Source organism: Serinus canaria, chromosome 18 (genome assembly GCF_022539315.1).
Source record: "Serinus canaria isolate serCan28SL12 chromosome 18, serCan2020, whole genome shotgun sequence".
Lineage (NCBI taxonomy): Eukaryota > Metazoa > Chordata > Aves > Passeriformes > Fringillidae > Serinus > Serinus canaria.
In genome coordinates, this window is record NC_066331.1 from 11,332,783 (window position 1) to 11,357,855 (window position 25,073).

The 25,073-nt window shown below is 48.5% G+C and overlaps 1 protein-coding gene across 1 annotated transcript in view; it reads right to left on the bottom strand.

Annotated features, from left to right (window-relative positions):
- Positions 1-23,437, bottom strand: part of HS3ST3B1 (heparan sulfate-glucosamine 3-sulfotransferase 3B1) — a 29,423-nt gene extending 5,986 nt beyond the window's left edge. The window contains exon 1 of the mRNA XM_050981405.1: positions 22,866-23,437. Within this exon, the coding sequence (XP_050837362.1) occupies positions 22,866-23,308 (443 nt within the window). The 5' untranslated portion in view covers positions 23,309-23,437. The remainder of the gene's footprint in view (positions 1-22,865) is intronic.
- Positions 23,438-25,073: the final 1,636 nt, after the last annotated feature.

Below are 25,073 nucleotides of genomic sequence, written 5' to 3' on the forward strand. Positions count from 1 at the left end.
GCAACCAGAATAAAACTCTGACTAATCCTCTGCTTTTCTGGCCAACTCTGCAACCCCATAATGCTGTCACAGAATAGGGCCAGTCAATAACACTCAGAGCAACTGTTAAATTTGTCGTGGGCTGAGGTAGATTTCAACATTTGCTCATTAAGTGGTGTCCCCTTTTATGGCCACATTAAACCCAAGTTCTGCATCCTGCACTGGCCACCAACTGCTTTTCAGCTTGATTTAAGAGGTTGTTTTCCACCCATGAAGTCCTTAATGGCCTGGGACCTGACCTAGAGAGGAGAAAGCTTCCCAAAACATTCTCAGGTTGCCTGTGTTCCACTGAAGCCTTCAGCTTTAGGTCAGGTTCACTGGATTGCTGGTTGTATGGGGCCCTGCATTTTGGGACTGATTTCTCCTCCAGGACTACTACAGCCAGTATTTATCAGTCTCATGGGAATGATGCAAGGTTTATTTTTCCCCTCCTTGCAAAATAAAGGCATTGGGCAGGGCTGGGCTGTGAAGCAGGAGGAAATTGCTGGGGATGGAGTGCCAAGTCAGTTGATTCAGTTGGGAAACACAGGTTCTTAATTAGCATTTCAGCAAATACAGAGGAGCTCACCATAAGTGGAAGAAAGCAGGGAGTAACTCTTACCTAAGAGGCATCCATTGGCCTTGTATCAGTCCCTTTGCAGAGCAGTTCATCTCCTGGACCCACACTGCACTTGTGGCTGAAAGTATTCAGTTCTGGGCAAGCCTAAACCTCCCAGATTGTTATTTTTGGAGAGGGCCTGAATTCTTGGCAATTTAAGAACATTTTGCTGGTGACCCATCACAGCAAGCAAAGCAGAACAAGGCACATTGACACACCTACTGCCCTCAGGTTGCCCAACAGGGGCTGAGGTGAGCAGAGGCAGAAACAGAACCTTCACCCCATGTACACGACCTGGATCCACCAAAAACAGCCCTCGGGCCAATGCTCCTGCTCTTCCTTCATTGTACCAAATAGGTGCCAGGCATAGCCCAAAACTGAGACCCTCAAGATTGTCTCAGACTCTGCTTTGTTTGTAAAGTGGCTGCATGAAAGAAAGACAGCTGCAAGTGAAGCCAAATATTGTGGCCCACAGAAATCGTTTGAACCTCTGACAACACCACATCCAGGAGCAAAGTTTTACTGCATGGGCATGTCAGTTGTGAGGAGCTTTGCCGTGGTTTCCATAATCTCCCACAGAGGCACCATCCATCATGCTGGCAGCCAGAGACAGCAGAGCCTCAGGGACAGAAGGAACTGGTACGTTGTCTGGTCTGAGCTCATAGTGGTGGAAAGAAGATTTTATTTCCATTCAAGCCACAGCTGGAGAAGGGCAACTTGGCCCAGCAGAGCACTGCGGCTCCAACACAATGCACTGGACATACGTTTTGGTGGAAGGAGGACTAGATCCAGAGCCAAACATATCTGCTCCTGGGGCTCCAAGACAGCAAGGGCCATGCTAAACTACAGCTGCTGCTTTGGGAGGGGAAAGAGGAGCTGTGATGGTGAGAAGCCACGATGCCCTGGCGGGATGCAGCCCCTTGGGAGAAAGGGGTGGGGTCCAGCAGAAACCCCAATTCAGCTCAGGTGGATACAGATCACCTCAGGCAGCTTGTGACCACCGTGGAGCCTCTGTTTCCATGGAGGATTCTCAGGCACCATGGAGACATGGGCAGCTCCTGCCAGCACTGCCAGACACAAGGTGAGAAAGGCAGAGGTGCAGCTACCACTGCTGTCCGTACAGGAGAGCAGAGGGAGATGACAGAGGGAACCAGGCTGTGGAAAATAGAGAGCTCAACTGAGCCCCAGGGCTGGATAGAGACACTACTGAGGGCCATAGTGGAAACTGTAGTAGAAAATATGGCATGAAAACCTTGGCAAGCCATCCCTCCTGCCTTTTGGCAACCTAGAGTTCAAAGACCTCTGGAGACAGCATCTGCATCCAAATCATCCTATTTCATAGCGACTGTGAACTGTCTAATCCTTTCAAACCCACAAATACTTCTGGCCTTGAGAACATCCCACAGCAGAGAGTCCCAGCACCAAAGCACTGCCTCTACCTGTCATTTGAACTCCATCCCCACCTCCCTGCTTGGGAAGGGACGAGGCACCTGCTTATTGAGCATGGATGAAGGAAATGAGGATAAGGAGCACCAGCAGAATCCCAGCATCCTTTATTCCCCACCCAGCCCAGCCAGAAAGCACTGGTGGGGCTCAGCACTGCGGACTAGGGCAGAGCTGGTCCGGAACTGGGTCCCAGCAAGGGGAGGAAGTTGCTGCATAAGCACAGCTAAGAATTTAGCACAGCTATGAATTTTGCACAGGCGAAGAGCAAGGCCCTAACCGTGAGCTATTAACATGTCAAGAGGGACAGAGGAAAAGCTTTTCCGTTAATGAACATTTCCTCGGTGAAGCCTGCACCCTCCGTAGGCAAAGTGGTAGGCTTAGTCTAAAGATGGATTGGCCTACTTTACCTATTAACCACTTAAACTAATGTAATAAAGGCTCTCTTCATTCAAACAGCCCTAATCCCCAGTCCCGCGCAGCTCTGAAGCCTGGAATAAGAAGGGATACTAAGATGAACTCAGCCAGGCTGTGCTTGGAAAGGCACTGGGCAGGGGATTTTGTGGGGGCTTTTCAAGCACAAACTTCTCCAATGTGAAAATCAGACCCAGAGTGAGATAAATTTACAAAGTGGGGATGACAGGTGGCCACATGGTAATCCAATCCTGAAGCCTAATGCCCTTTGTGGCAGCTTTTGTCTGCACAGAGGGGCTCCAGGCTAATCTGCTGTTACTTCTCAAGGAGGAACATGCCAGGGGGGTGAGAGGACCCCCACAACATGTTGCTGCATTATTTGCCACAGGTAGGACAGACCAGTGCAGGACAGAGCACAGCTGTGGTGTCTGGTTTTATCCCTGGGGACGTCTGTTGGTCCCCCCCATGCACCTCCTGCCACGGCCAACACCTGCTGGGATAAACCCTCCTGCTTTGCCAGAGCCCAGGGCAGGGCTAAGCCGGGTTGCAACCACGACCCCCTGCCCCGGGGGCACCACCAGGCTGCCCAGCCAAGGCCAGCTCACTCAGGTATCCTGCTGCCCAAGAGAAGCTCCAGAGCTGAGAGGATGGGCTTTCCTTTCTGATGAAGGTTTCATGCTGGGTAGATTCCTATCCAGCACCTGGAGCCACCCAGCACCACTCTGGGAGATGTTCCCTCTGCACCAACAAATTCAAGCAACGAGTCCCACAGGTAAGTCTTAAAACCGGGTTGTCCTGTGATGCAGCTGCATCAATGGCACCATCCAGTCTCCAGCCTCTCTGCTCCACACCACCACTCTTCCTCAATCCTCTGTGCTTCCTCAGTTTCCCTCGGCAAAGGTGATAAAACTCTCCTGGAGGAGATGGAATGCACTCACAGCAGTCCCCACAGCACCTCTGCCAGGAAATAAGGCAAGAACCACTTTAGCACAGAATTTCTAGACGTTCCCCCAAAGCTGTTCCCTAGAAGCAAGGAAAACATGGGAAATGGGAGGAAAAGCACGTCAAATTATTTGGGACATCAGCCACATTTATGCCAAATTAATATCTGTAACCCATAACCATTTGCTTTGCAGTCCAGCACTGCACACACAGAACATCTGACCTATCTTTGACAAGTTTCTGCCCCATTCCTCACTGATGTTTCAAGAAGGCAAAAAGTGATTCCTTTTCAGAAAACCTGAATTTGACAATCTGATTTTTTTCTGAGGAAAGTGCCCCCCAAATCCTCCCAAGAAACTGCATAAATTAGATTGAAAAGTTATGGTGAGAAGGTGAATAGAAATACAAAAGGTAAACAACAAAGTTCTTTTCCCATCCTAGGGGAAACCGGATTTTTTTAGCCTCCAGAGTAATGACAGAGGGCTTGAAAACCCAAGATGACACCAAGCTAAAGTACAGCCAGTAACAAAACAACCCAGAACATGGTACAACTTAACGCACATGATGAATTTAAGATTTTTGCCGCATTTTTACTTTACAGGTTGGGAAGCAAACAGGCCCAGCAGTGGGCTGTTCAGGCTTGGATCAGCTCTGAAGAACCAAGTGCAGAAGATGAGGGAGATTAAAGCTGCATCCCCTCAGAAGATGATTCTTTCCAATATGGTGCATCTCCCTCTGCCTTGTCCCCATCCCAGGGGCAGTTTGGTACCCTGTTCCCATCTCAGCATGGTCCTGTTCAGCTTTGCTCTGGTCAGGATCCCACCAAAGCCAAGGGGCTCATTTCACACCACAGTCTATCTGTCCATCTGTTAACATAAGCCAAACATTTTTAAGGAGGGCTTTACTGCAACAGCCAATTCTCACTCTAATTCCTGCTGCTTCTCTGCATTTTCTCTCCTCCCCATATCAATAAATAAATTTAGGCCAAGCAAGTTAATTCTAATACCTTGGAAAAGAGCTGTAGACACCCAGGGAAGGATGGGGTGGTACCTCCATTGGTGGTAGCTTTGCCCTACAGCTCATCCCCCTACCAAAGTGACCCAGTTGCTCCCAGTTTCCAAGGCAGTTTGTTGCTGCCAGAAAGCAGGAAAAATGTACAGTGCTGGTAAGAGCAGCCAGGGGCTGGATTAAAACCACACAGCTGTAGCCCCATACTGGCACCTGACCAAGTGAGCAAGAGCTCAGATGCTCATCAATCAAAACCCCAAAGCATCACCAGCTCAGCTCCTGAGGCCACCACACTGTCCCCTCCCGACCCTATCAGGCCCCTGTGGCTGCATGGCTGATCACAAAACCATTGAATCCCAGCAATACTCCTTAAAAGCAAGAATCTGACCAGCTCTGGAAAAGACTGTTAAAGTAATACAAATAAAATAAAATAAAATAAAATAAAATAAAATAAAATAAAATAAAATAAAATAAAATAAATAAAATAAAATAAAATAAAATAAAATAAAATAAAATAAAATAAAATAAAATAAAATAAAATAAAATAAATAAAATAAATAAATAAAATAAATAAATAAAATAAAATAAAATAAAATAAAATAAAAGTTTTAATTGCATCACAAACCCTGCTACCAGCACACAGGTAAACTGACTTCAAAATTACCTGCTTGGCTTTGACTGTGCTTTCTGGTGACAGCAGTGGGAAAGGGCAATGAGGGAGATGAAGGAAGAGGAAGAAATAGAGAGAAAAGAAGCAATGGCAAATTCCTCTCTGGGGGTGTGAGTGCTTGCTGCTTTATTATTTGATACATCATCTTACCAAAAATTTTCCTTGGCTTCAGCTGCTGTTGCACTACAGACCTGTACAGTAGCAGGCAGTCTCTCCTTTTTTTATGACCAGTGGTAAGAGCAACATGTGTGCTTTTGTCTCAAGCAGGAGTCTGTTGTTTGGGTTGGCAAATTATACAACAATAAAAGGGAACGGCTGGGAACCAGCCTCGGCCTTTTGAAATGGATGTAACCCTATCCAGCTCCACCAAACACTCACCACGATGATTACACAAACCAGATGATGGGAATTAACAAACTTTGGGGGTGAGAAAGGAGTAGGTGAAGATGGAGGGAAAGGCGGAAAAAATATGTCGGCCTGAAATTAATGTTTTTCTCACCCTCCTTGCTCCCTGTCCCCAAATCTGCTAAGTGCCCTTCACTTGTTGGGGAATTTTGGGGATTAAAGGAAGGAGAGGACAGTAATTGTGTGGAAGAGTACCCATGATGAAGGTGCTCTGGGACTTCGATGGGACCAAAGAGCTGGTGGCCATGGGTGGCATCACAATGTACCCCACAAGAACAAGCTCTGGTCTGGCTGTGGAGTCTGATCTAAGCTCCTTTGATGCTAATAAAAAAACTCCATCAAAGGTCTGGGGAGTGGGGAAGTGCAAGGCAGTGGCAGATGGCCCTTTCGTCCCCACTGCTCATGGCACAGCCGGGACACACCAAACGGCCCTGGCAAATCAAAGCAAGAAGTGCCCTAAGGAGGGGGCAAAGCACTGCAGCAAATATCAAGGTTTAGGATATTTTTTTGCATTTCGGTTTGTTTTGTTTTGTTTTGTTTTTTAATAAAAGACTTTATTTACCTCTTCAAAAGTAACCGCTTTCAAATCAGACCTCGGAGCCACCGCAGAGGCTTGACCCCTCCCTATGGGGTCAAGGACACAGGGAGCCAACCCAGCCACAGAGCTGGACAGTTTGTAGCAGCATCTGTGCACCACCCTGGACAAAGCAGGGCCTGATCCATGGAGGGTTTGTGCCTCTGGGAACAGCAATGGGTATAACAAGCTCCACCAGCCTCTGCTGCAAAGGCAGCCTCCCACCCTGTGCCAGACAAAACACATCTCTCACCTACATGCCTCCCCTACATGAGATTAAATGGGTTAATTAGAAGCAGTCTCATAACCAAGATATGACATGCTATCCCTTGCAGGGCTGCTGCCTTCTGTATCAAAGTGCCATATATGGTGTACCATACAGCTGCAACCTACCGAGAAGGAATAACTTAGATCAGCAGAAACACTTGGTGGGAGCCTTGTCTGCACAGAACAGGCTTATGCTTTCACCAGGAAGCACAAGAGAGAAGCCCAGGTTCCACAAAGACTCCTGGGCTGCTGATGGCTGATGTCACCATCACTCCTGGGACATGCCTTTTCCTTGGCAAAGGATGCAAAGGCATAAAGGTGGCCTTTGAGGTGGCTGATTGGAGCAATTCCCCTTCCTACCTGAGCTCATGCTCCATGCAGGACAGCCTCTGTAAGCGTTCAAGGAGCCAAGACTACCCTGGAAAGTTGAGAGAAGGGCACCCTCCTTACAGATGTTAATATGAAAGTGCTCAAAGGGTGCAGTCCTCCCCTTGTGGCCTGGGGATCTCCAGCCCTAGCCAGAGGAGGGAAAGGGCAGAGCAAGAATGGGGCAAGCAGCATGCTGTCCCCTACTGCTTTCTCAGCCTCCAACTAAATTCAGGTCCAGAGGCCCTCTTTTGCCTGATGCACTTTGTCCACCTAACAATCCTCAGTCAATCTCTCTTCCAACCCCTTGTCTAACTGGCTGTCCCATTCCTGTAAGTGTTCAAGCCCAGGTTGGATAGGGCCCTGAGAAATCTGGTCTAGTGGGTGGTATCCCTGCAGAGTGTTGACATGAGGGGATATTCATGGTCCCTTCCAAGCCAGGACATTCTGTGATGCCTCCTGAACCTCTGCATGCACAGCCCATCCAAGGCAAGGCTCCTTGCTTTGCCCATTTTCACCAGACCCTGCCCTCACACCACAGACCCAGTCCTTGCACCATCTCACTAGTGCATCCCTCCCTCCATCTCCAGCCTAGCTCCAAGAAAGTACCATACCTTCCCCCAAGAAATCTCTCTGTCAGGCTGAGGATGCCCAGGCTACTTGGTCATTCCTCCAATAGAAATTCCTCCAGCTCTACAGAACAAACTCAGGAAGTTGCCACTGTCACCGGGTAGGTCATGCACCAACTGAACACAGGCTGCAGGGATGTGGAGCCTTCTTTGGATTAAGAAGAGCTAAATTTCCAATTATTTTTTTACCTCTTCCCCAAATAACAGTGCGAGATGTTACAACTGCTAAGCAAGAACTTTCCTTCCTCCTTTGCTGCAGCCAGGCAAGATATTCATCAATGTCCCCAGTTCATTACACAGGCCCTCCTCTTCTCTTTATGTAAACACGGAAGCCTCTTTCTACTCCCCACCATACTTAAAAGCTCTGAACTTCCACTAAATAATTATCTTCACGAGGGAGAGGAGCAGCACTTTACATATCAAAGGGCTGCTTTGGAGGGATTTACAATAATTTAAGATGAAATGGTAAATATTCTATTCATTCCAGTTCATCTCCAGTAATAATTATAATCCTATTAGCAAGGTCCCAAGAAAGTGATTTCATTATCATCTAGCGAGCATCTATGTGGATTTCTTGAAGGGGTGGGATGGGGGAGGCCATAGGCAAATAAAGAAGGAAAAGCAACAAAAGATGCAATTGCCAGCATCTCCCTTCCCCCAGCAGGATTTGGACTCCATTGTCCCGATGCTTCAATTGTGCTTTGCTCTGAAAATAAGAGCTTTTGAGCGCAGTAAGGGGGTGGGGCTGAAATGAGCATCTTATTCCTTTCGGTCACCGCCGCTCCCCTTTCATGGCCGAGGGTCCCCCCTGGTGCCGCTCCGGCGACAAAGAGCGCCCGGTGCTGTTCCGGCAGCCCCGGGCAGGCGGCAGTGCCACAATTAAAAGCTAATTGCTGTTCATGGGTGAGCTCTTTAAAATATTGCTCGGCATCACCGGGCTGCGCTGCCCACCGGTCAAGTCATGTGAGATAACTCTAATCTGTCTCCATTTCCCCCAAAAAGGACAAAAAGACTGGTTTTGTTTAAAAGCAGAGCAGGGAGAGGGAAGTTCTGTGAAGCTCACGATTTAAGGGGGAAAAAATCCCCTGAACTCAGCAGGAAATATGACTGAGCTAACTGACAAACTGGGACTAAAGCCCCTTTATCAGCAGATCGCAGCACCAACTGTCTACACCAAACTGTGTGTTTTATTCCTGCTCCATGACAGCTCTTCATGCATCTCGTTGGAGTGTTTAACTGGAATTTATCCCTGCAGGAGCACCTCAGTTGCACCAGTGTAATCCTCTTCCCTCTCTTCTGGCACCTGGAGGCCACCAGTGTGAGCCCCCAGTCCTGGGACCAGAAGCAGGCAGCTCAGCTCTACTCACTCCGGGAAATCAGCAACTCCTCCAGAGCTGCACCAGTTGCAGGCTCGTAACAAGGCAAGATTACTGCCACAGTGTGTGAGAGTTTATTGCAAAGCTGTAGAAACATTTTTCTCAATAAATTAAACAGACAACAGCCTGAAAGGGAGGAAAGAGGAAGAATTTTAGGCATCCAGAGAGATTTCAGTGCTTACAACTCATTCCTGGTAAAAAATAAATTCTCTGGACTGCCTCTGCCTCTTATTCTTTTGCAACCAGAAAGACCAGCAACTTCCCATCCCTCCAGATTGTATAGCCTAGAGTTAACATTATGAGTACTAACCTCCTACTATGTAATGTTTTGATAGATCCACTTACAGACTCATTGCAAGACAAATTCTGCTCTTGAGGAGTGATAGTTCAACACATCCTTGCACCAGAGACACGAATTCTTGAACTCAGCTTTACTTAAGTAGTACTGTTGCCCGTATCCAAAGAGAGTAAAACACAAAACAACAAAGTTGTTTTATGCGGTGCTTTATTGAGGGCCCTGGGGGTCTCTGCGGACTAGCGTCCCAAAATCAGAGTCCCAGCCTCCAGACAAACTTACAAGATTTTTATACCTTTTTGTTTATACAATTACTTCATCTTTTGATTTCTTTGCTTCATTTGTTCTACGTGACATCTCCAAGCAACAGTACCAATCCTGCGCTCATGAGAAGCTGAAACCAGCATCTGGACTGGGTGAGCACCTGCAAGCACAGAATGTCCTTGTCCAGAGAAAAGCCAGCAAAGAGAGACAGGGTCTGGAGCTATTGGCTTAATTGTGGAGACAAATAAACAAGACAAAAACCCCACAGCTCTTGCAAGGCTTTTGCTAGCTCAGAGTAGGCCTGTGCAAAGGAAGCCTGTCTTGGAAGAGGCTTAAAAGCAGAGAAAGATATCGTAATGGTGGGATAACCAAAACACATCCATGGTACCCAGGTGACAGGAAGGTCTCCTGCAGCAGAGGATGTGGGACTAAGACAGTCCACATGAGCAGAGACTCTGATCTCAGGGGTTTGGCTTCAACTCCATCAGGAGAATAACTGGGCGGTTCCCACAGGTCCCACCAAAGCCTACACCTTGCTGTCAGCTTTCTTGCCCCACAGCAGCCACTCAGACATGTCCAAGAGGCACCAATGCCCAGTGCTCACACCACAGCTTCTTCCCTCTCACCCCTTCCCTGCCATCAAGGCTCAGGCACAAACCCCCAGTGTGGCAGAAGCACCAGCCAGTACTGGTGGCACATTCAGGCATCGAGTCCACAGCCCCAAACAGCTCCCACACCCACCAATTGCTCTCTTTGTAGCAATTGTAGCAACAGGACTAATCCTCTCCGAGGACGTTAAACCCCCTGGGGCACTGCTCCTTACAGGTCTTCAAGACGTCTCTCTTCCTCCTAGGTCTTGGAAAAATGCTTCCTTGCAGCTAAGGGAGCAATATAATCAGGTTAAGCCCCAGCGATGTGAGGATCTGGGATTTGGGGGAGGCAGAAGTGGGTACTGAGACACACAGAATTGGCACTGCAGAAAGAGTACAGCCTGTTGGCATTCTGGCTCATTCCACCTGTGACACCAGAGCACCCTGAGGCTCCTGCCCCTGGCTAGGACACTATTCCCAATCCAGGTAGCCCCCAGGAGGTTATCCCACCAGCCTCATCCGTACAGTACCTCCTCTTCCAGGCCCTGTCGCAGTGACTCATTTTGCTGTATGCTGGAGGTGGGGAGCCCAGCGAGCAGGGTACACCTGGATCTGGACCCAGAGAGCACATCTGGTGTAATCAATGCAGGGGAGATGGTCACATCTCGTAGCCCCCAGTCATCGGCATGGCAGCAACACACACTGCCACGCTGTTTCTGTAGCTGTGCTGCAATAGGGAACTTTGCCAGTTTCCCAGAAAAGGAGCTGGTTCCACAGAAACACCTCTGGTTTGGGCCACTCTAGGGTGCAGGTCCATGCCAGTTATATGGATATAGATTTCTATGGCACACACTCATAAATCAACCCTGAAGTGACCATGGCAGCAGCCTCTCTCCAGCCCCCAAAAAGCAGCTGAATGCGAGTGGCCAGCCCTGGTCCAACCTGCTGGAACATCTTCCTGGAACATCTGAACCAGAGACCACTAGCTCTTCCACAGCATGTGGGAAGGGATCTCACAAGGTAGCCAGGGCCAGACCAGGCTTGAAACAAATCTTGAGACACATTTACAACCACAGTTTTTCAAAAAAGCCATGAAGGATCTCCAGGAATTCACTTTCTGCACCAAAAGGAATCCAACAGGCGTTCAGCACCACCTGAACAGCAAAGACCTTCAAAACAACAGTGCAGAAAACAGTCAGCTTTCCATTTTCCTTATGAAGAAAGAAAGTTATGCTTTTTCCTGCCCTTTCTGATCATGTACATATGTTCCACTGGCCAAGTAATGCCAACAAGGTGCTGTCAAATCTCAGCTGCACGAGTCCACCTGCCTCTTCAGCAACACCCAAACCAGCCTTGAAACTGTGCAGCACTGAGGCTTCTCCTCAGCTGTGACAGAGGGAATGGGATGCCCCTCCAACCATCAGAGAACCTTTCCCGTGGCCAGTAACAGCAGGGAAGAACAAATCCATCAGAGGAAAATGGGGAGGGTGCTCAACCAACCAAGCATGTCCTGTACTCACCAGCTGCTCACTACCCTTAGCATCTCATTGAGTGGGTCAAGAATTTAAAATTGGTTTAGACTTTATTCTCAGCTGAGACACCGAATTAACTTCTGAAAGTCTCCTGCTTCCTTCTCAGAAGGGAGGGGTGGCACCAACCCCAACCACCACTAATCTGGGCACTGGCCAGGTCAGTGTGACCCTCATTGGGATGAGCTAATTTTGCCACCCACTGGAACAAAAGGCCTGGCAAATTAAAACACCGGTGATCCTCTCAGTGCTGATCCCTAAATGCATTTTAACACAAATGGGATTGTCACCTCAACTCATTTGTTAATGGATTTGTGATTTGCTCTCAGAAAGGAGTAGTGCTGGAAATCAAGACCTCTCTGTGGCAAACAGACCAGGGCAGTGAGACATCTATCCAGAGTGAGATTTTTTTCCACCAATATCTCTAGTCAGGCCAGGATGAACCTCCTGACTCTCCCCTCCCTTTGACCCCTCACATCAAGCATCCAAGAGAGAAAATACAAATATTTCCAGGACTAAAACCCAGCATGCCTGATTGAGGAAATCAGGCTGCAGGTTTGTGGTGCCACCATATCCCTGCATCCCCAGTAACCCTGCAGGACTCGGGGTAAAGCAGAAGGAACCAAACCAGCCTTGGGAAGGAGAGAAATTCCCAGTGAAGGAGGGAAACAGGTGCCAATTAGGGAAACATGAAGGAGCAGGTCTGTCTGCAGACTGCCTTTCTGCCCAGTCATTACCTGGGATCTTGGCGTGGTCATAAACAGTCAATGACACCCAGCCAAGAGCTCTTTAAAAAGCAGGCTCAGCTGGTGGAGATGCTCTGCTGCAAGTACAACAGATGCAAAGCACTGCTTCTCATTAAAAAGGCATTCACATAATTAGAGACTTCGCATGGCCATACCAATGATTTGATCTGGTCCAAAGCACTCAGGCACTATTTAAGAGGGCCTGCTTGCCATTTCTGATGGCTTGGGTTGTCTTTGTGTGTAACCCTGCCATCTCCTCACACCCCATGCACTGTGATGGCAGGTCCATGGCTATGGTGACAACCAAGAGGGACTTTATGAGTAAAACTACACGGGCCAAAGCCCTCCAGCAACCTCCAGCATCCCACTCTGCTTTCATTCAGAGCCAATTTCCTTCCAGAGCCAGCCATGGGGCTGAATTATCCTCAAGTCCTTCAAGGCCTTGTACATAAAGAGCACCGTGGACCAGACTGCCAAGGCCTTAGAGCACAACCCAAGTGAAATGACTTTTCCCTGAACACTGAGGACTCTGAATGACAGCTATTATTATTCAGATGAAACCAAGTGTCAGATTAACAAATCAATGGGCATAAGAGATATAAAATGGGTGACTATTGAAGCTTTTCAAATACCCAAACATATGGATGAACCAAGTGTGAATTGTAATTGACTCGCCCACACCTTTGATCTCTACACCCTTGGGTTCTTAAAGAGACAGCACAACCCCCTCTGACCCGGCTGAACCGCTCTGGGATTCCATTGTGAGCCTACAAAGTCCTTTCTCTCTGCTTCCATCCCTGGGATGTAGAGGCAGCCTGGTGCTTGAAAAGTGAGAGAAGTCAGCTCTGCCTTGGAGTCAGGGAGCTGGAGATGGACAATCTACACTGCCAAAACACAGCCTCTCGCATGGAGCCCATCACCCTGGGCATCTCCTCCACCAGTCCTCACCCCCCCGTGGTGGCCCTCAGTCTAGATGTGCACGTAGAAATGCCTTAGGAAGCAGCAGAAGAGGGTCCAGAGCAAACATGGGCAGTGACGATGCTCATTGCCCAACTCTTGGAGCCAGATTTGGGGTCTCTTTGGTTTTCAAGGATTTATTTCCCTGTGCAAAACCAAGGCTCAGACTTTGCCGATGGTTTCAGGGCATGTACATGCCTCTGCTGTAAAACCTGGTCTGGTCTGGAAGAGCTGGAAGCTGCTCTGCCCTTCTTCAACTTCCTTGACAGCACATAATCACTAATGCTTGATTAAGAAATCTGATTTTTAATTTTCACTAAGATGTTTCTGCAGCTACATTGAAAATAACACAGAGCTGAAATAAATGTTATCCCTAAATTTTTACATTAGGAGTTTGGAGAGAGCTTCAACCAGTTTTAGACCGATCCATGAGAAAATGAATAAAGGAGTATTATCAATTTTGATGCCATAAAAGGCTCAGCTCCCCAGGAGTCACAAGGCAAGCGATTGTTTGGGTCTAGTTCCAAGCCTCATTACAAACTTAAGTTTTTGTACCTCTTCCAGGAAACCTAGCCCAGCTTATTCTTCCCCTGCATTCTGCAAATGCCACATGAACATGCCTTCGGGGAAGTTTTGAACCCCACACTGTAGCTTCCCCATGTTCCCCATGATGGGGAACAAGCTGTCCAGCTTAGCTCTTGCTATACTGAGTCTCAAAGCAAGAGTAGCTTTGGAATGCCTGTTACTGAAGGCAAATGCCAGCAGCTATTCCCAGTTCGAGGCTCTTCCCCATCAGGCACCACCACTGAGTAAAGCGATTTACTCTGGGAAGGCAGAGACTCAGCATGTGCCCTGTCCTCCAGCACCAGCAGTGGGTTTGATGGGGGAACTGGGTGAGGCAGAGCAGGCATTGCTCTTCCCCCATCATTTCTGGGCTCCGACCCAGCTGTGCAGCTGCTTAACCCAACTGGTGAGCCCTGCTGGAACAGCCGAGCCTACGACAACTGCAGGGCTCACCCACAAAGGAGCCCCAGAAGAGGAAGACTGTGGGGAGGAAGGCGGAGAAGAGGAAACCCACGGGCTCTTAAGCTACTTTAGGACCACATGAGCTTTCTGTTTCTATATAGCCCAATTAATTATTACACTGCATTGAGCAGTTTGACCTTGGAATCATCTCCAGGGGGAGGCAGCAGTGGCAGTGCAGCCAGGGCATCTGGCCAAGGCTCCGGTGTGTGCCCGGTGGCTCCTCTGTAATTACCAGGGAACACAGCAGCTCCCGGCCCCTCTCAGCTTGCAGCAAACCCAGGCTGAAACCCTAACCGGCTATTCCACTTCTGCTTTGGCAAGGCTGATATCTCCTCTCAAGGCTTCTTCCCTGTATTAGCTATTCCCTCTGCTTTTCCAAATGCCATGTAGACAGCCCAAGGCTCATTAGTTACCAGACCAGCTCAAGAGGGAAATTAAAAGGGGAGGAAAAAAAGGTGTTACAATCTTTGTGTTAAGTTGCAAGTCAGTGCACTGCACTGGGAAAGGGAAGATAGGCTTTGCTGAGCATGTCCCCAACAAGGGGCAATTGCCAGGCTGCCTGGCTTTTTGTAGCTCGCTTTGGTTGGTCCAGCCATAGTAAAGTCAGAGCAGGAGCCCAGGGATGCTCAGAGCCACCCAGATACCTACCACTGCCCCAGTAGTCACAGGTGAGACCTTCATGAGCTGGCTCCACTCCAACCCACTTGTGGAAGACGGAGCCCCCTAGCACTAGGGACACTGGCTCTGACCTGGCACAATTCACTAAACGTGGCCCCAGAGGTGTATTCAGAGGGGTTCAGAGCAGAGGCACAGCACCTCAGTGGCAGGCAGCACGTTTGTTCCCACACGCAGAGACACAGGGCACAGCACAGTCATGGGGTCCCTCTGCAATTCACATTTAGCAACATCATTCATGGCCCTGTGTACAAACAGCTGAGGACCGTGTACAGCCACTCCAGGACCTAAGGGCTGGGACACACCGCCTGTTTACTCCAACACCTCCTGATTTCCTTCCAAGTCTAATACCTCTTTAGGAAAACAAATGGAAGGCATGCCAAAGCTGCAGGCCTTGCCAATTTTTTTTTTTTTTAATATTTCATAGCTCAGTGAAGAAGCAAAGCACTTTATTAGGAAGGCGCTGGGGTTTCATCCTCCCCCTAGTGACAGGGGCTCTGAGCCTGTTCAGCCTCTGGACCCCATTCCAAATCAAAAATACTGCTGGAGCATAACCCCAGCACAATTGCCCTTTCACTAAATGACCACTTTTCCAAAGATTTCCTACACCTCTCTGTGCCATTCACCCACACTTGAAGGTTTAAGTTTTCAAGTTTCAAGACTTTCAAGCTTTAATGCAAGGTTGCGTTTGATAAAAACACAGAAGAGGCTGAAAGCTTGGGGCTTTAATATAAAGCTTGTCAAGATGCTTTATTGAAGTTAATAATTGTAACATTTTGGTTTCTGTGTGGACATTTTCTGCACAGTCACATGGATGCACACTGAGGGTCTGATCTTGGAGCCCATCCCTAGGCAGAGTTCTGGACTGCGTTAGACACAGTCATGTTTGGGGATCTGGTTCCCTCTCTGTCACCACATGCTGCTGAAGACTCGTTTCCTCATCAGAGCCAACTTCCCACATGAAAAAGTGTATTTTTGAAGGAAATTAGTGTAGCAGAATACAGTCAGAACTGCTGGACCATGTTTGTGGCAATGCAGGATTTGGCCTTGTGCTCACTTTTAGGAAGGATTTGTCAAATGCACACATCCACCTATAATATTGTACATTGGCATTTATAACAAAAGCCTGTGGACAATAACCCTCCCTCTCTTCTGGAAGAGCTGCCTGCTGCATTGACGAGAATGCAAAGTCTGTGTCAGTTCCAGAGAAAGATTACAACTGCTCACTTTTATTACAAACCAACCACTTTGGTGTGTTCATAAGAAATCCCCTGTACCAGCAGAGAAAACTGGTCAAATTACGGCTCTGACCTATGGAATTTTATCAGCACAACACTCACAGGAAGACCAGGACAAGGGAGGATGACGCCCACCAGCATAAGGATAGCAAAGCCAGGCTCCCAGTGTGTCACCTTACAAGCCACATCGAGGGCAGGATCAGCCACGCTGCTCTGCATCCCAGATAGGCTGCAAATTAAACTCTGGGTCAGACCTGCTGCCAAACAGAGCCATGACTCCCTTGATGCCAAGGCTAGGTCACACCACCCCTCTAAAGAGATGTTCTTCCTCCCTCCCTTTTCTGTACGGAGAGAACAAAACTGCTGCAGAAGCAGGCTAGTTCCAGGGCGTTTCCAAGGAGGTTAACGCAGATGTAAAGCATTTAGCAGAACCTGGTATTATTTTTCTCTAAATAAAGTTTCCCTAGCCACCATGTGGCAGGGCACTGCCATGCTCACATATCTTGACAGAAAGATTTTAAAAATGGGATTATTCATTTACCAGAAATCAGTGTGAGATCTGCCAGCAGCACCTGTACACCTATTTTTCTCTAACAGTTCCACCAACATCATCTAAAGTCCCAAACACCAAAGCTTCTGGTCTTGTCTGAATGATTCCTGAGGCCACAGGGCCAGGAAGAAAGGTCAGGCAGCCAAGCAAGCCAGCTCCCAAAAGTGCCTCCTCACCTCTGAACCTTCCCAGTACAAGGGCACCACATGCTAAATCATCATCACTAAGTTACTTAATGGCTATTCCTAGGAGGGAAACCACCACAGGGAACGCTCAAAGACAGCATGGCATCAGGAGAGATAGTCCATTCATAACAGTGATCCAATGGGGACAAAGTTACACCACACATCTCAGCCAAGCAGACCCTACTCTCCACTGTAGGTGGAGACAGAGGGACTGTGCTCCTGACCTCCATTTCTTCCCCTCATCTGACCCATGGCACAATGTGATGCCCTTCCCCACTTGTCTCTGCACCCCTTCCTACCACCTTCAGACTGGGAGCAACTCCTTGAAGGCAAAGTTACACCACCACAAACGCCTGTCCTGAATTCACCCCTCCTTTCCTCTGAGCCTGCTGATAATCAATATGTTTTGTCACAGGACCCCTTGTTTCCATTAAGAAAGCTAAGATAAGATCCATTTACTCTGTTGCCTTCTGGCTGCTGCTGGGCTGAGTACCTTTAAAAAGCACATGGTGTTTCTGGAAAGCTAATTAAATATACAGCAAGCTGCTGAAAGACCTGGAATTGCAATGGTTAGGGCAAGCCCCAGTACAGTCATCAGCAGCAAGTCAGGACCCAGCACAGCACTTAGTCATTTCCCACAAACCAAGGAAGAAGCCTCTCCAGCCTGTCCTCAAGCACCACATGGTGACAACAGGTAGTAGCTGATAGCCCCTGACCCACTAATTACACCACTGAGACAACGTGCCCCAGTATTTGTTGTTCTTCAAACCCATGTTACCCATCCCACATGGCCCTGGCCCGTTCATTATCACCTGAACCCATTGGTCACCCATGGTCATGCCACCAGGAGACATGAATCCTGTGCTGAATGGTCACTAAATTACACTTCTTCCTAGCTGGGATGGGTAAATAGCCCCAAACCCAGGCTCAAGTAAACAGAGCAGCAGCAAGAGAGGCCCAAATACAGGACATTCTTATCATCAGGCAGACTGGAAATACAGCGCCAAAGAACAGTAGTTCGGGTAGAGTTTCTATAGCCACTGCACGCAGGGCTGGCTGGATGCTTTTAAAAACAAAGCCTTGCCTGGACGTGCCTTGAGATATCCAACGCTCAGTGTGTGTTACAGACACCTGCCATGGCCCACTTGAAAATAAAAAAGTAATAAATCCCAAACTCAGAGATGAGCCCATGGGTTTTCATTCCCATCATTTTCATGCCAAGGAGCACAATGCTCCCGGCAGGCCACGGGGTCCTGCACTAACACGATTAGCCAGGCAGATCCACCATCCGCATCCGTCACCCCCAACGCTTGGTCAACTTTGAAAAGTTCAGCAGCTCAACAGGTGAGGCCATGAAACCCGATCACAACAGACAATGTCATCCCCCCCAGCGTCGTGCTGGGAAGAACTTGTCACGTGCGTCATATCGGGCAACATGCTTGAAACAGAGCAGTGCACTGAAACCCCAGCAACACGAATAATCTTTGCCATCTGTTTGAACAACTCAACCCTCCTCAGATCTGAAGGAATGATCCCATGCAAACACAAGGGCCTTGCTGACTGATTATAGCAGCCCAGCCCTTCTTCTGGGGGGCCATTTTCCTCCCAACATTACACAGCAGCTCAGGGCGCATCGTAGGGAGCCACTGCAGCAGCCAAGGGGGCACATTCTCCATGCACATTCTGAGGGGACCACTAAAAGTCCCCACTTGCTTAAGCACAACACAATGCAAGGCCAATAGTTGAGTTTTAAGTTTTTTTTCCACATCAAGAAAAGAAAATCTCAATACCAAAATTGTTTGGCAAAACCTTCCCAGAGAACACAACTGTCCTTTAGGAGATGCTTGTTCTGACCCAGCGCAAATCACAGGAATGCAGTGGAGGAACCAGTCTTTGCTTAGATGCAGTCATTTGCACCCAAAGTCCAGTTGGGAGTATCAGGACTGTTCCCAAACTTCCTGGGGCCAATAAACAATGTGACAGTGAAAACTGCCACGGTTCTGTCTGTGCTGCTGGATCTATGCATCACTGGGAAGGCAACTAAGCAGCAGGTATTAAACCTTCATTAAAGCAGAGATTATAGACAGTGGCCAAACACAGGGGCAAAATCCTGCCTTGCTCAAGATTTGGTTCAAACTTTTATTCTTCCCTTGCTCACATCCTGGCCAATTGCAAGCACCAGCTTGTCCCCCCACACATTCCTTGGGAAAAAAAAAAAGGAGGCTCGGGGAAAAATATAAAAAATAAGAAAGTTTCTCTCAATTCAGGAATTGCTTTCAAGCAGCACTTTGCACCCTAAAGTCCAAGCAATTTCTGAGTCTAAGAAATGCATATTTGAAACAGTTTATCACACACCACCAGACCACAGGGCCTGATCGTGCTGATCCAAATCACCCAGTGTCAGCAAGGACAATGAGTTAGGGCAACCTAGGAGTAGTGGGAAGACAAAGCACCAGCATTTTAAGAATTTTCCATAAGAGAAAAGAAGAAAAAAAGGACAAGAGGTCTCCCTGGTGCACTGCTAGAGACAGAGGAGCTCAGCCTAGTCCTGCTATCACAGTTACAGCCGGCACAGCCACAGCACAGGGGTTCCTGGCAGAGAGCTACAGACTTGAAATATAAATCAGTGATGCTGAGTAGAGCTGACAACAGCCAGCCCAAGGCAGGAGGGACTGGGCATTACAGGCCACTGGACTGAAAATAATAACAAAAAAAAAATCCAAAACATGTAACACTAATGACAATCATTTTTTCTTACAATAATTATAGGACAACAGACTTTCAAGTCCATAGGACATTTCAAAATTCATCATTGTTGAATCAAATGAAGAAAATCATAAAAGAAATTCAACAACTGATTTTCTAGGCTTGGAAGAACTACTTCGTTCCTCCCCACCAAGCTCTACAGTAAACCCCAAAGAGAGCAACGACATCCCTGAGGCTGCTCAGCCAGACACATGCACACAGGCTGTGGAGCTGAACTCCCTACTGCCACAAAGAGGGAACCTCTCTACTATCCAAAAGTTCAAGGCACTTCATAAAATTAGGTTGCAATAGTGGCTGGATCCCATTCCTTCCCTGTCACAATACATATTTTCACTAGAAGCAGTTAACATGCTGTATTCATTACGGGGAAGGAGAGAGGGGGGAGAAAACCCTGCAATGTGCACACAGAAGTTATTTCCACCAAATTTCAGTTATCTCACGATTGAAAAAAACCCATTTAATGGGTCTTGTTTTTCTCCTGATTTTCAGGAATGATACTCAGCACCTCTTGATGGTGTTCTACATTCTACACTATGGAAACAAACCAACAGATTTCATTTCACTTGACAGAAAATGGAGCAAGGAACAAGTTTATGTTTCCTCTTTCTAAAGTTATTTTCAATAGATGAAAACTTCAGGCAGAAATAAGTGGTTACACAGGATTAATCACAATCATGTCCAAAAATAAGAATTCATCAAGCTAAACAAGTAAATCTCATGCTCCCTCCATCTTAAAAATCTGAAAAAGAAGATTTTGGATGGCAGGAACAACTTAAACAAACAAAATCTCCTAACAAACATAAACGGATTTAGCCAATTAGCTAAAATACACTTCAAATGAGACTTGGGTCAAAAATTCTATTTTCATCTTTTCAAAGCCAGGCAATTGGATTTTCACTGCACTCTGGGTGCTGAGGACACAGTAACTCCCCCAATTCCAAAGTTCAGTAGATTTGAGCAAAAGCATCTGAAAAATAAAGATGAGATTGCCCAGCTCACTGCACCATGCTGACACCACACACCTTTTACAGCATCTTTAATCCAACTGTACTGAAACACTAACAAGAAAGTATAAACACATCTCCTTATTGATACTAAGATAATAAATAAAAGCCTCATTAGGTCTGGGAGAAATAAATGTGTTCTTGAGGAGTGCTGGGAAGCCAAGATTCAGCAAGAAGTCAGCAAGAGCTTGGAGTTACCCCTCTATAGTGATGACTTCTGATGACTAAACTTATAGGAAAAAACTTCTGCATCTAATTCTAATTAAGTTAGAAATAATGCACAATATATAGCAACTTGTCTGCTGGTTTTCATCCTCTCCCAAGTATTTTGCATTAAGTAGTTACCCCCCCCGCCAGTTGACCCAGGTCCCAGTCCCACAGACAGCTGGACTCACTCCCATCTTCGGGGTGAATCACACACAACTGATTTCAAGACTTCCAGCATCTCTTGCTGCTTGAGAGCATCACCATTCAGACCTCAACATTTGTCATATCTCAGTTAAAACAGCCCTTTTGCAAAGATACTAATGAAAAACTACAGTGTATTTGCAGGAATAGGGCCCACACTGCCTAAAATTAAGCAGCTGATAAGGTGAAGTTTTAGGAAGTTAAACACAATATCTGTTCTCCAAATTTAAAAATAATGTATATCCTTTATATATTGGCTTTCACCCACTACATCTGGGATGACAGATGAACTCAATCATAACCATTATTTTCTCCTTCTCCCCTTCCACCTCCTTCTTGTAAAAGATTAATCAACCATTTTATGGTCTAATTTAGGTGCCTAATTAAAAACAGAGTTCAACACATACAACACCATTTTGCTGATAAATCCTGACAGGTTTTCTGCTCTGTTATATGCAAGTTCTCCTTCAAAATGTGAGATTTTTAAACGCAGCTGAATTTACAAAGCTTTCATTTGGCTGCTGCGGGACAACACGCCACAGCCTCCACCGAGATGACAGAATTTCCTAAAACGAAAAGGCTTTCAAAATTTACTTCCTCCTCATCAGATCTTATCCTGCACTCATTTCACTAACTGCTGGGAGATGGCAACATTAAAAAAAGAGAGACATAAACCTAATCGGACTTGTCGGATGGGAGTTTTAAGACTACAAAGGGGTTACAATTCGTAACTCCACAGCTCCCATCTAGCTTCAAAGTTTCCATCTCGGCTTCTTTCGCATTCCTGTAAACACTCAGTAGAAAGACATGTTCAAAACAACCCTGATAAAGGAACTTCAATCGGAAAAGGGTGAGAAAGGCACCGAAACGGGGGTCGCCCTCGTTCGGTATACGATCGCATTTCTCCTCCGCTCCCACCGCCGCCCTCTCCGCAGAGCCCACCCGCACACAGACACTCCGGACCGGGCTGCTCCTCGCAAAATCGCTTACAATTACATCCATCCTTACAGGATGCAAGCCACAAATTTATAATTTTCTCCCAATGCAAAGGGTTCATCCTGTTCCCGACGCGCCCGTTACTCGCTACACCCCATTCCGCTCCCGCAGTCCAGCGCCGGGCTGGCGATCGCGACCTCGGGCAATCGATCAGCTCCACAGATGATTACGGGGAAGGAGAAAGTTAACGGAGACTGAATGCAGGCAGCGAGTGAGGAAGTTTTAACTGGAACGTGGAGCTGCCGCCTCCCAGACCAGGCAGCGCTCCCGGAACGGGTCAAATCCCCTCCAAACGTGCAAAAAAATTCCCAAACAGGTAAATCTTCCCCACTTCGCCTGCCCCCACACAAAAAAAAGGAAAAAGAGAAAACGGGTAAAGTCTCACCCCAATGGATACAAAAAAAAAAACAAAACCCAAACCAAAAAACCTAACCCAAACGGGTCAAAAACCCCGCAAACACGCGGTCGCTGAGCGCACCGCCCGCCAGCCCGTGCAGACCCAGGAGACACACCAGTTATTCTTCAGCAACACCCTGAGCTGGAGGAAAAGTACGCTCCAGCAAAAGACTGGGAAGTACAGCGGAATAAGAGTGTTCAAAAATATTAAATTAATAAGTAACTTAAAAAAAAATTAAATATATTTTGGCTCGAGGAAAACCTGCAGACGCTCCCCCGCCGCCTGGGCTAACGGGGACCGCAAGTTGCTCTCTGGGTTTATATTTTTAGGGGTTGTTTTTTCGGGGGAAAGCATTTAGCGGAGCATTTACTCTTCGCCCCGGGCGCTTCCCAATCTGCTCCGAAGCCCGGGGCGGCCGCATCCCCGCGCCGGGGCGGCGAGCGCAGGACGGCTGGGACCCCGCTCAGCCCCGTCCCGCCGCAGGGCCCCTGCCCGGCCCGGCCCGTACCTGTACCAGGCGAGTCCCCGCTCGTAGTTGCGGTCGAAGAAGTGGGGCTCGGCACCGACGGCGCGCACGTCGGGGTGCACCCGCAGGAACTCCAGCAGCGCCCGCGTTCCGCCCTTCTTCACGCCGATGATGATGGCCTGCGGCAGCCGCTTGGTACCGGAGCCGTTGAAGAAGCTGGAGATGGGGGTGCCGGCGTCGGGAGCTCTCCGCTGCTCCTCCAGGCTGCTCTCCTCGCCCGGCTCTCCCGGCAGCAGCGGGGGCAGCGGCGGGGCGGTGCGGGGCGGCGCGGGTGACCCGCGGGTCGTCAGCCCGGCGCAGGAGCCGGCGCACGAGTAGAACATATAGAGCCAGAGGAAGAGCATGATGAAGAGCAGCAGCAGCCTCCGCCTCAGCGGCGGCAACGCGACGGGGACATCGAGGCAGCGGTTCAAGCGCTGCCCCATGTGCCCGCGAGCGCACCGGGATGCATGGCTGGAGCCCGCCCGGCTCGGCTCGGCTTTGCCCGGCGCTTCATGGGCACCCGCGGACCCTCAGCACGGCCCCATCGCCGCCGCCGCCGCCCGGCGCTGCCGCCCGGCCCCCTCCGCGCCCGCCGCCGGTAGCGCAGGCAGAGCCGCGGGGGCGGTGCGCGGGCCCGGGGGATGGGCGGCGCTCTCAGCCAATCACAGCTGCGGGTTTTCGCATAATAATGAGGGGCGGGGCCAAGGGAGCGGAGGGCGTGTTGATTGGCCGGCGGCAGGAGGGGTCGCACCGTCGGGGCCGCGAGTTGCCGCGGGCCCGTTCGGCACTCCCGGGCGGCTCCGGTGCGCTCCGTGTGCTACACACTCAGTTCCGGGCTGGGATTTCATGTGCCTTGTCCCCCCACGGCTGCAGGGAGACGCCAGCGGGGGGCCAGGCACTGGGGGCATCATGGTGTTTGGGGCATCTCAGTCATTTTTTTCTCCTCTTTATCCCCAGGTACGTGGATAGCAAGGTTTCCAGGGAGACTTTATTGTGGTCTTTCAGTATCTAAGTGGTGATTATGAAAAAGGTGGGGACAAACCTTTTAGCCCAGTCAAGGGATAATGGTTTTAAACTGGCAGAGGGCAGGGTTAGATTAGATATCAGGGAGATTTTTTTTTACAATGAGGGTGATAGAACACAGTCTGAGGTTGCCCAGAAAAGCTGTGGATGGCCCATCCTTGCAAACATTCAAGGCCAGGGTGGACGGGGCTTGGAGTAACCTGGTCTAATGGAAGGTGTCTCTATCTATGGCAGGGGGCTGGACGATATCACCTTTAATGGTCTCTTCCAACCTGAGCTATTCTGTGATACTGTGATTTCACTTTTTTGTTGATGAGTTGGCTTTTCAATCTGCTGCACCTTCTGTCATGCTGTATTTTCTGAAATCCCAGCCCATAAAAATTCCTGGTGGAATTTGCCACAGTCCACATTATGGGAGTAACACACAGAAACCAAACCCAACACAACAGGTCCTGCAAGGCAGACTAAGATTCTGTCTGAGAAGATCCTTGCCACAATACCATTAGCTGTGGGACCCTCCTTTCCAGGACCAAATTGCTCCAGCATTCTCCAGGGATGGGGATTTTGCACATTCCATGGCAGTGCTTTAGCTAGTATTCTCCCAGCAATCACATAACTTACAGCTCAAATGCATTTGGGCAGCTTTTCTATTCCGTTTTTATTAAAAGATGCATAGATATAACCTTTAGAGGTGCAGCTTGCAGTGACTGTTCTTGGATCAGGATTGCTGTACCAGCAGGCAGTGGCCATCCCAGATGGGGGAGACAGGCCACTGGCAAGACACATGCCCAGGGCTTTATGCAACCTCTCTGTACCCAAGTCCAAGTGCCACATAATGCCTTAGAGCCCTCTGCTGTGGCTTCGTGACCCCACCACTGAGCAGGGACATCCTAGGAACAACCTAGGGAGACCCCAGGGACATTGTTGCCTCTCACAGTGTCCCGCTGTGTTGTCCTGGGCAGGCTCCCACCAGGGCCATGGGCAGTACTGCTACACAGATGTAAGAGGAGATCTTGTTTCTCTTAACCTGAAACCATTTCCTTTCCCCCACTGCCCTCCCTCCCCTTGCTCCCTAATTCGTCCCTGGGGTTTTAATATCTATTTCTTCAAGTGCCATAAGCCAAATTTACTGCTCACATAACTGCACTGACTTCAATGGAGAAGAGCGTTTAGGGTGCTCCAAGG